Below are 12,409 nucleotides of genomic sequence, written 5' to 3' on the forward strand. Positions count from 1 at the left end.
CTCTTTTTGTTTGTAGTTGACGAGGATATGTGACATCAATTGGAAAAAATAATGGACAAACAACATTTAAATAATTACGTTGCTGTCTGGTTTTAAGGGCAATGTAACGCAGACACTTATGTAAAACGTAACTGCCAAGTTAATTCTCAGGGGAAGCAAGGAAACTATTATTAACTTTGTATAATGTCTGTCTTATAACACTAATTTTATGTTCTGAGTTAGAGTTAGAGTGGCCTGCCCCTTGCAAAAAATACCTATGTCCTGTACTATAAAAAGTCGTGGCTAAGTACCCCTCTCAACTCTTATAATCTTTGGTAAAAATTATAAGAGCCCCCATCGTGGCCAAGTAGGGGGCAGCAATGACACCTACATTTTTTTATATTTCATTGGGGAAAGTAAGACAATTAATGCACTATATTAGTATTAGGAAGCGTTCCAACATAGCCGCTCTTTCTCTAACGCCTCTTATAATTAACTAATCTAATATTTTGACGAACAAAATTTAACTTTTAATAATACCTGCCTACAAGAAATTGTCCGATCCGAATAAATGGATAGAGAGTTTAGAAATAACGTACGTAAAAAGGTGACATATCTGATCGAACTGCTTAGGATTGATTTTAGATGGTTGTGGGTATCAGTTATTAGGTACTATGGTACTATAAATCAGATGGAATGCATGTTCGCATGTACAGTCACGAGCATAAATATATGACTATGGGCAGATCAGCAAAAATATGTGACCCGATAACGAGTTCAATAATATATGCCTGCACGAACGCAGCAAAAATATCTGACAATTATAGGCAGCAAAAATATGTGATGATAACGTTGATCATATAATTGTTACATGTGTTATGTCATGTGACGTCAAAGGGGCAATAATATCTGACATAATTTACAAATATCTTTGATGTAAATATCAATCAACCTACCGGTCAAAGGGGCCAATGTATTTTTCCGGAGAAAGAATATGAGCAAAAAACACGTTATAAATATTTTTTCATATTTTTTTTATTTAAGTAAGAAAAAAACAGGGTTAAAGACAAAGACAGGATAAATATATTTTACCAGAGTGAATTTTCCAAATCCGAATCTATAAGGATTAGCGAAAAATGCTAAAAGGAGTTACGAGGCCGATATTGATAAAAACTAATACTGCATCTTTAGTTTTTAAGGACTCGTACCCAAAGGGTTAAAAGACAACCGGAAAATAAGTATTATACTTATTTTTATAAAATAGTAAACATCTGGTGGTACGGAAGCCTCCATGTGCGAGTTTGACCCGTACTTGGCGAATTATTTAAAATATCCCTATATACGGGGATCGAACCAGTTCATTTTGAAAAAAAGATACACACCTTATATAATTCTACTATCGGATAGTGTCCCTTATACGGATTAAATTCTGGGATTAAATGACAAATTATAGGAAAATCTTCTATTTTACCCTGTATACAACAGAAATTATATGTCCTAACGACTTTTACAATATTATATAGATTATACTTTATTAAACTAAAATGGTTACGAAAATTCTACTAAGACAAAAATATAAAAAGAAGTTACCGCAACAGTTAATTGCTACATGTAACTTTATTTATTTATATTAGCAATACCAAGTTCTACAATTAGCAATCGGAGAAATAAGTGCCATCTTTATGATGTCGCTTTGATATATTTTTATCGTTAAAACGTGGGTAGTAGATCTTTTTATTCAAAGCTGCCGAGTAACGTTTAGGAATTGATTGATAGGGTATTATTAGAAACCTATTCAATTTCTTTTTATTATAGTATTATTTTAATTAATTATTTTGTATTATTTTCATGATGTGTTATTTTTATAATAATAAGTTCTTATTTATAAAGTCACTGGCTGATACGATTCTATGATTTAGCATAAAAAAGAAAAAGAACGCGGCTTGACGTTCGAGTTGTATTTTGAGCCGGAATAACAAAAGTGAATAGATTAATATTGTCACATATTTTTGCTTCGTAAGGTGGTCACAATTATTTGATCAACGTTATGATCAGATATTTTTGCTGCGTTCTTGCAGGGAGATATTACTGAACTCGTTCTTGTGTCAGATATTTTTGCTAATCTGCCCATAGTCATATATTTATGCTCGTGACTGTACATATGGTAATTTATGTCAATATAATATGTCGATGAATTAATTTAATCACATTCATTAATATTAGAGTACTGCGTATATAACGTAATAGTCCTTACAAATTAACTTGTATCTATTCCGCTATACTCGTTTAAAATCATAAGTTACGCTAACTTAGCTAACACGTGTCTAGTCAATAATAGATTCGCAGATTGTTCAGAACGACGTAGCCATTGTCATTTGCCTAATAGCACATGTGTTTAGAGCCGTTTGACGCAACCAACCCACAGTTTACTCAGGTACGACTTACGACGCAGAGGCGCAACTATACTATAGGAGACCCGTGGCAAATTATTTGTTTGATACCTCAAGAAATTTTCGCTCACGAATACGTACTTCAGTGATTGTTTCTGGTCCTGGCGCCCTTTCTTTCGTGCACTTACCTTTTTTTTTGGTTTCTGGGGAAAATCTTCGAAAAGATACCCAACCATTTAGGGGGGCCTTTCCCCCTAAAGGGTTATGTGAGATTTTTAATCACTAAAACCCCCTCAGTGGTCACGTTGCGTATTTAGGAAAATCCCGGGATCAACAAGACAATTTCGTTTTGGACATACATTTTTTTTAGAAAATTTTGAGCTCGCAGCATCTCAGGCCAGACGCTCCTTCAGGACGGGCCTTCTATAGTTACCTACGCAACTATTATGACGTCTTCAAACATATCCTATGATTTATATAGTATACGTGGACGTGCCTAATAATCTATGTAACTTCCATTGTCAGATTTAACCACAGTTGAAAGAGGGCTACGACGTCATCTCCGTTAGTAAGTACGCAAACGTGCTAAATATTCTATTTAAATTAGCTACACTCGTACAAGTACCTATAAAATTGTTTTGAAGTTTTTCAACATCATTCAAAGTTTATAACGTCATGAACTGACTATACCTTTTGCTGAGTATGTAAAATATAAGTCGTAAAAGTATATTGATCTACTGAGGCCTGTGTGTAGAATTAAAGGGTGTTGAAAGTAACAGGTGTATAAATGTAGACTTATTTGGGGGTAACGACGTAGCACATACATACTTGATTAACCTAAAATGGAAAGAAAAAAGGGAAAAATCTAGGCACAATTAAAAAAATAACAAAAAAGGTTTCGAAAGATCAGTCCATTATAACACAATAGGCAATATGCAGGCACTACCTTCCGGTGATTCACATTCAGCCTTGTTGAGTGCAGGTGTCCTTAATATTTAATGTTATTTAATGATAATCATGTTTAAATTAGGTGCAATTGTATTCAACCTCAACATATCGGGTGACGGAATATCACAAACAAGAAATCATGGGAAGCGTGTGAAACACAAACAATGTCTGTCACGATAATAATATCGCTCGTATAGTGAGGGAAAATGTTTTTAGGATTATTTTAAAATATAAGACGACTTTTTAGCACTTGTTGTACCTCTTAGGTATTTTAGTACGATTTCGGAAATTAAGACCACAAGAGATCCACGCTTCGAAGCATCTATTTAAAAAAATATACTTTAATATTTTCCCAAAATCCTAGCCTAGTGAAAATAACATATGTGTTTAACTTGATATACGAGTACTTATTTATTTTAGTACATGACAACTGCACCTTTCTGCTACTAGATTAGGTCCATTTACCAATTTTTTACGATAGGGAGGTAACACACGAGGAATAGTAAGCATATACAGGAGCGGTAGCCCGACTGTCGTTAGCAACCGCCAATGTTAGGCGGCGATGGTAAGCGACTCTGTCATAAAATACCTAACACATGATTTCCTCGTCAGTACCTAGGTACTACTACGTCCAAGCTTATCAGTATCACAGATCTCAGCCGATCTATGTGGGCCAAGTGTTCAAAACCACGGTCGCAAACACTTAACCTACTCTTATTTACATAAATTAATATGCCTACGCAAATTATATGATTACATTTGGCTTATCCTGGTGTATTCTTGACACAGTAATGTGCGTCATGGACATGGACTGATTGAGTTTCAATAGCTGTGTCATTGGATGGTCCTTTTCTTCCCGAGAATGTGACAAGACGCCAAAATATATTTATTAGGGAAACGAATAGCAATGTCTTGAATATGAAATTATTCTAGTAGTCTGCTAGAATTAGTAATGCAGTATCAGGTGTGGTGATGTTGTTATTAGTAACCTATTAATGGATTGGTAAGTCCAGCAGATATCTGAAAATTACATTTCTGTGAAAGGTACACCCAATGGGCACTGGCTAGAAAAGTATGTCTCTCTACCGCACCCTTTAACCAGAAGTGACCAGAACACAGCAGCGCTTAAAACAGCTGTTTTTAGGTCTGGCGGTGGTGCTACCAGAGGCGAACGACGAACGGGTCTCCCGCCACAAAGTGCGTAATAACCAACGTATTGACGAAGACGAAAATGATTCTCAAACAAAGTAAGGTACACCTCGGGAATCCAGTAGACTATTTTCATAGCAGGTTCCACGCATCACGCATAACAATAACTTCATGGAACCGGTATACGGCGCTTGTTATCGATACAATTGAAGTGTGCTCGAGTTGACGAGACAATGCCTCTTTATTTGACAAGGTTAAACACTGACGAACGGATTATCTGCATCGCTGATATGGTTTTATTTTGTGGATTTAGTGATCTGCGTATAAATTTGACTTCTGTTTTTGGTTAAAAAATCGTTCTTAGAGCACCTAGGTATCTTCGTAGTTTGACTTTGATAGCATCGCCGATAGGTGACCTATTTGTATCTTATTGTAGTGTTGAAGTCATAGATATAAGTAGTAGTGTAGCGAAAAACCATCTAAGTCTATGGTTGAAATGGTGTCCTTGTTCCAAAAATAAAGCGAGTTCATTTCATCCAGTAATTACTTTTTATTTTTAAAACTTATCTTATTTATTGTTATTAGAAATTTGGTAATTCTGTTACAAAGGATCTTAAAAAGGATGTTGGAATGTTGATGATGGAACCCATTCAAGTGCAATATTGTTTTTATTAGGTTATTTACCTGAGCGCATTGACTTGCAGGATAAGATAAGATCACAGACAGACCAATCGATATATCTAAATGTAGACATAGCTTCTAATCTAGTTACGAGGAGACTGAAGATAAAAGAATAGACATTACGTGATCTTTAAAAAACCTATATATGCTCATGAATAAAATCTCATAATCATTTCAATGACCCAAACATACCTTTCGTGATTTTCCAAAAATAAAGTTGACCAACATGCAAAAACATCCCATTATTTTATCTGAACACGTAGGAGGTTGGATTGACAGTCAGTTGAATATTTGGAAGTCCTTAAACTTATGCGGTGAGACCGCATATTTTTTACTTTTAACAGATGAGGCCAATACTCTTAGAATCAAGAGTAGCTACTTATTTTTAGGTGTATAAAGAAAGGTATACACGTAGTTAGTACTTTCTACCTATACCTGTAGCTTGCTATAGTTGGTATGGATGGTTATGGTGGAAATAGGGAACCATAATATATGTTGACGCCAACGCACTCAACTAAAAAATCTACTAATTTTCCCAGAAACCCCTTTCAGTCTCCTCAAACAAAGGATACCGTAGCTCTATTCTGCTCCCGAGACTACATGAACAAGTAGAATTAGCACCTATAATTAATAAAGCAATAGTTAAGCCGAAGCCTATAGATTCGTTAGTGGAAAGTGGTTATACAATATCATATCGACGCGCGACTAATTGTCATGCGGTCGGCGGTCACCCACGTAACTTGGCTGACCCAGAAACACCATGTTACAGCACTGGGACTATGACATCACGGAATCTATATCTCTAGGTTATGTAAGTTATGGTCATGGCATAAACCATATTAAGCTGAAATGGCACAGTCCAACTAGCTGGACACCTAAAGATGACAGCAGTAAATTACTTGATAAAAATATACACTACTACACGAGGTGGTAAACTCCGGTGGTCGACTCCAGAGGCACCATTGCCACGTGCTTTTTTGCCTAATCAAAATTGTTGTTTCTGGTTTGAAGAGTGTGAAAAGAGGTGAAGAATACAAGGTGTTTGATAAGGTTTTCACACGTATCTGGAACTGATCACACATAATGATGGGCGGAACCTATATCTAACCCCGCCTAGTTGGATTCACTTATGTTTGTTCAATATATGTATTGAAAGTAGGAAACCGATATGGTTTCCACCAAATGTTTCATTTTAAGTGGAAAGCCTAAGGTCCACTCCATCTTGTTGCCACGCTACTAAGACAGATTTCCCGTGTTCAATATTTTGCCATTACCTCAGGATTATTGTTTAAAAGGTTTTTTGTGGCGTGCTTACCAAGCGTTTAAACGGAATTAGTAAAAAACAAAACGCCTTCCGCTTCCCTACTCACCACCGATTCCAATTCCAATACCATTTCTTTTTTGCGGACACTTCCGGCTGTCGAGGAAATTTGATTAAGGATGTTAATGGTACAGAAATCATCTGTATATCGATATTATAATGTTTTTAATATGCCTCAACAGTTAAAGAAATTAAAATATTACACTAATTAGTAAATCTAAACTGTGTTGTTGTTTTGAAAATAAAATCAATAATTTAATTGGATTATTTACAACCTGTCTTTTAATTGCTGTAATAATATTCTGTATAATTAAGCTACGCATAATGCGACACTACAATGATTATTTTAATATGATAATACATAATTATATATAAAGTATTATATCAGCTAATTTTATTATTATTTACTATATCCAGATTAGTTCTTCACAAAAAAAAATGTAGAAAATGCAGATAATCATCTTACGTATCTGATTATAAACGTAATATTATTTAAATCAACATCAAAGTTGTTCAATGAAAAACTACAATATAGTGAATACCATTTCAGCAGTTAATTGAATGAAGAATAAACAAATTGCAGTTTGAATTCCATTGATGATGCGGAAGTTCAGAAAACGAACAAAAAGAAACGGAGAAGATTGTCATTAAATCAACAGCTAAATAGAAACCAAGTACCAACTGTACAATCATTGTCATCACGAATAATCACGAATACAATGAAAATAATGAATAAGTCAATTACCGTAAAACCGGACAATAACGGAACCGGTGACTAGATTTTAAATTCAATTAGAGCGGAGATTTTAAACGATTTAGAGACCTTTCGTAGTTAGTTTCGTAGTGTAGAGGCACCACCGTCGAACCTATTCCTGTTTTTAACAGCAGTACTAAGTAATATATGCTGTTCTGATTTGGAGAGTATGTTGAGGTTGAGTATGTTGAGTTGAGTATGAGATTATAGGGTGTATCAACTTATTTCTTAAAGATACTAGTGCATCTATATGCCGTCACAAAACACTTACCTACCAACGTTATGAGTTATGACTAATTTTATTTGGGGGTAATTGTGTGCCTAAGACATGTGCCATGTGAACTACTTACTATCAGGAGGACTGAATGCGTTTGTTAACCTATTTGTCTCATAATTTTAGTACTAAATGTATCTACAATCTAAAAAAACATGACCTGAGCAATTAAGTCACCAAATCAATGAGCCTTGAAAAATATTATAGCAATTGTTTTAACTGCAGAAATAGCATGAGATTCGAAGATGTACTAGGACATCACTATTTTGATTAGTAACATAAAGTATTATTCATCTTAAAATAACTTAAAATAAATACTACATTTTTTTCAATAGTGTCGTACTGGTGTCGTCCGTTGTGTCGATTAACTTCTTTTACCGTTTTTGTCAAATTATACTTAGCGCCTGGCTAAAGATCATAGCTATATTCAGTTTAAAAGATATTGGTATTATGTGTTGTCATTATACATTGTACTAAGCACAATTTACAAACCTATAGAATTGTAAAAGAAATAATCAAGACACTTACGTAATAAATCGTATCTTGCAATGAAACAGGAATTTATAAATTGGATATAAAAGTTTACAAAAAAATCTCTACACAGTCATAATTATTAACCATACAAATAAACAATTATATAACCGTGTTTTTACCAGAATAGGTACTTTAGTCGAATAGAAACTAAGTTAACTTTAGTTAAATCTCTCAGACGCAATGGTCATACTCATTATTATGGTTGAGACAATTAATTTAGAATATAGGCTACGCTGTCATGTCAATCACACTTCTCTGTGCCCCTACAAAAGGGCATCGTACGTTACACAATCGATTTGAGTCTTCCTTCCTTATAGTTTCGTTGGTCATTCGAACTTGACCCATTAGTAATGAGTATAATGTGGCCTCCATATGCGGAGGTCATATGGCCCCATGGTCTAATTCTTAGTATGGAAGTCAGTTGACAGATAGAATAAGGCAATTATAATATACTAGGTACCTAACATAGCCTGTCCCTGTAGTACCGGGACCAGAATAGGGCAACGGTATCCCCTGCCTGTCGTAAGAGGCGACTAAAAGGGGCTTCCGGATTTGCGGGCGGCAAGAGTGGGAGCTCAAACCGTCCAGCAAGCGACCCCGAGAAGGAAAGCTGTTTGTGTGGTCGCATATTGCTGTAACCACCAGGGCATGTGAGAGGAGCGTAAATTGCTCTCCCCCCAGGGCAGAGCCCAATAGAAGGGCATCGCGTTAGGAGGAGTCCGGTTGTGTTCCGTTGGAGATCCCGGAGTTTTCCACCAAACACCGAGGACGGCCACAGGGGGGGTTTTAGTGCGGTAAAAGTTCCACATAACCCGGGGTCAATCCCAGGGCGTCGGGCACCTTTTGAAGGTTTCCCCCTCGTCAAAAAAAGGGTACTTACTATAGCCGCGCTTCAAAGGGCGCAAACGGAAAATAAATAAGTTACATCATGAAGATAGTAGGACACTTTGTGATAGGTACAACTGCGTCGTCAATTCCACATCGATTTCCCTTAAACATCAGAGGCCCCTCTGTATTCTGTATTTTGGTTCAATGGATGTGGTAAGACAAAAGTTACAGAAGTTACACGACGCATTCCAACTTAGTTCTGGTGGATAGCAAGGTCCATCCATGGCTGATTTGAGATAGATAAGGCGAAACAGAATACTTTTATTGTTAATTACTAAGTACTATATGTAATCGAACAAACTTTTCAGATATTTTCTACCTATCGTAGAAACAAAAAACCTTTGTGTTGTATTATACATTATAGACTACTCAGAACATCTACATTTAAAACTAGCTTGTGGTTTTTTCAAAAAGGTATTTTGCATATGAATTTTAACGAAGTTTATTTTTTAGAGCGATATATCTTACTTTTGTTTCAAGCGCCCTTCAAGCACCTCGTTAAACCCAGCAGGATTCTCACGCGACCACAAGCAGAGCAGGACGTGTTTATTAGTACTGTAGGACGATTGGCTAAGAATCTTGTCTTTGCATTCATAAAGCCGTGATCTAAATTAAGACCTCAGAGATTAAGACTTACTTTACTTTTACCTACAACATATTTAACAGATAAAATATAATGAAGGCAATGTTGCATTAATAATAATGTGACGATTTTATAGTCATGATATGGAATTATAATTAAAAATAAATAAGTATTTTTTGGTAATAATCTTGAAATTAAATTAAAATGGTCAATTTTTTAAATTCATTTCTGTTTTCGAATGTAAGCGTTGTGTAATGTAGGGCGCTCAGTGTAAAAAATTTGTTATTTTATTAAATTTTTATAAGTACATAGTAGTTATAGATATAACTCGTATACAATGATAATATAATCAATCATCTTAAAGATATCTTAAATGTATGAAATAAGACAAAAGTTAATTACTTTTACTCAAATTACCACTTTGAAGTAAAAGTAGTTATTTGAGTAAATATATATTTCATAAGTAAGTTTCTTGTCTTTACGGAAGACAAACAGTAAACAGTTCAAAGTGCAATAATAAAATTGCGCTAACGGACACTTACGACCAAAATTTACGACGCAAATAAGACCTCCATGTCAAAGATAATAAATCATTTATTAAGATGCAAAATGCTATAAATAAATCAGAAACACAAGTCGGTGCTAAAATGCCATTTCACACTTGTAAAAACTATACGCATTTGAAATGGCGTCAGAGACAATGGGCAGGAATTTCTTCTCTCTCATAAGTCTTCCATATATGTAGAAGTCGTTCCACGTTGCGATGTGACCGAGTCCTCCGATCTAATTGCTCGTTTGTTGGATACTTCGCACAGAGAATTTTTAAACAAAAACAGTGCATATCAGTCACACCATTCAACAGAGCAAAATTTAAAAATAAACTCGTCCTATCCATAACATTGCAAAGAAGTCTTTGGATTTTTTTGGCACGCCTAGCCTCAATTCCGTCTCATCGATTGCATGACACGTATGCCGACATAAATTGCCGCTGTACATGCAATAACATGCATGGTTTTTACGATATTAAATTTTGCAAACCATTTCGTATAGGGGGTTTCATTCAAAAAGGTCGGCCATTCGCCACTAACAACTTCTTCGTACGACTGCGCTTGTGGACGCAAACAGCTCATCAAATGTAGATAAGCCGTGTTACCAGCTTCCAAAGCAGCGGCCACGTCACCGTCGGCAAATATGTCGAGAGCTCCCCACTCCAAATTTTGTGGACATGCTCCATTGGTTAATTTGCGCAACGCCACGTAATCGCCACATCGAGGTACAAATACATCAGCAATATTTGCTTCTTTGTAACTTAGAGGATTAGCTGCTTCCTGCCCGAACAGTTTAACTAGCTGTCTTATGACAGCTTCTTTCGAGTCCTCCTCTTTATCATTTTTGATCATTAAATATCCAACTAACGATGGGAAATGCTCCGAGTCACCAGTTGTTGATAACTTTGGCCGTTGCATTGCCCAGAGTATTGGGCCTCGCATGCTAAAAATGTCTCCACTATAACCTTGTTCTTTCCAAAAACTTTCTTCATATTGTACCATAAATTTCTTAGCTTTACCTTGCTTCATAGCTTTTGCAATGGCAGCTTCCTTTTCGGATAGCAAATTAGCCTCCACTTCAATGTCTTCTAATTCGTCAGGTTTCAAGGCCATGGCAAGTAAGTTACAAATATAATTTGTTTCTCCTTTCATGGTGGTTAGAATTACTTGCTTATTTGAATACGAGCGTATTTCTTTAATTGATTTTGCTGAAAGAGTTATTTTAGCGATACTTTGCTGCAATTTGTTAGCAAGATGCTTTCTGCAATACCCCAGGAGCTTCTCTCGAAATCTCGTGTTGCATCCGCCTAAGTGGTTCTTGGCGCTGCTAGTCCTATAACATTGATGTAGATAGAACAGGACAGAAACGGTATTCGGAGGCACGCCACAGACCAGTCTAACCATGGTCCTCATAATTTGCCTGGAATTAGGAAAAAGCAGCGCTTCGCAAATATGTTGCTCCATGGTAGTCTTATCGTAATAAAGAAGTTTCAATCTTTCGGAGGCGGCGTCTACTTTATTAGTTTGGAACAAATCTTTCATGTTTTCATCTAAAAGTGTTTGATATTGGTTTAGTTCGAATCTCTCGAGAAAATTTAGGTAATCAAAATCATGATAATCGTTTGGACATGGTACAGTTGTTCCGTTGCTATATTCGAATATCTTGCTGAATGGGGCCGTGACATTTCTGGGAATAATAATAGTTTCTGGTAGGGAGATCTTAAAGTCTTTAGCGAACATAGCCAGGTAGTGTCGAGCTACGTTGTCGATAAGTTGTCTTGCGGTTCCGTCGAACGAATAAGTCTCGGTGTCTGCCTGCTCGTCTTCTTGAAACCCAACGTTACGCTGGGACGCACCGTTGACTTTTTGATTTCCAGCCAAATCTAGAACAACTATATTAATTGTGTCTCCAAACTTTTTGTTAAGTTTGTGAGCGGTGACGATGCCTGGTAGACTACATCCCAGTACAATAATATCCGCCTTTATATTTTTGTGACTCCTTTCCTCCCATCCAGATTTCGTTTTAGCTACCATAGGTGCTATTTATGGCCTTATCTTCACTTAATTCGCGATTTTGTGTAAATTTTGAAAGAAATTTTGGTTAAATACGATTAGACACTGTCATTTTCGCCCAGTTTTTTTTCTACGGTTTTTACTTTTTAGGTTTACTGTAAATAGGTTCAAATATCCTTATTATCACAAGCTTTTATTTTTATTTATTCCTTGAGTATGGCGTGAATAATTTTATTTGAGATTTTGGCGTCTAATTGAAATACATATTCCAAAAATAGCACATGTAAATTATTTAATTAAGTAAAAATATAATTAGTAATTAACGACAAGTCTTAAGGAATACTAAA

At 35.8% G+C, this 12,409-nt stretch overlaps 1 protein-coding gene across 1 annotated transcript; it reads right to left on the reverse strand.

Moving 5' to 3' along the window:
• Positions 1–10,077: 10,077 nt before the first annotated feature.
• Positions 10,078–12,197, reverse strand: shps (putative monoamine oxidase sheepish). Its single transcript, XM_073081509.1, has one exon. The coding sequence runs from the start codon at positions 12,081–12,083 to the stop codon at positions 10,440–10,442; it is 1,644 nt and encodes a 547-aa protein (XP_072937610.1). The 5' UTR covers positions 12,084–12,197; the 3' UTR covers positions 10,078–10,439.
• Positions 12,198–12,409: the final 212 nt, after the last annotated feature.

The sequence above is a fragment of the Epargyreus clarus genome, unplaced genomic scaffold (genome assembly GCF_041222505.1).
Source record: "Epargyreus clarus isolate Ecla_fem2 unplaced genomic scaffold, WU_Ecla_fem_2.2 ptg000003l, whole genome shotgun sequence".
Taxonomy (NCBI): Eukaryota; Metazoa; Arthropoda; class Insecta; order Lepidoptera; family Hesperiidae; genus Epargyreus; species Epargyreus clarus.

Bases quoted from the DNA above. Each gene is read 5' to 3' on its own strand.
- shps (XM_073081509.1), bottom strand. From the start codon at position 12,083: ATGGTAGCTAAAACGAAATCTGGATGGGAGGAAAGGAGTCACAAAAAT.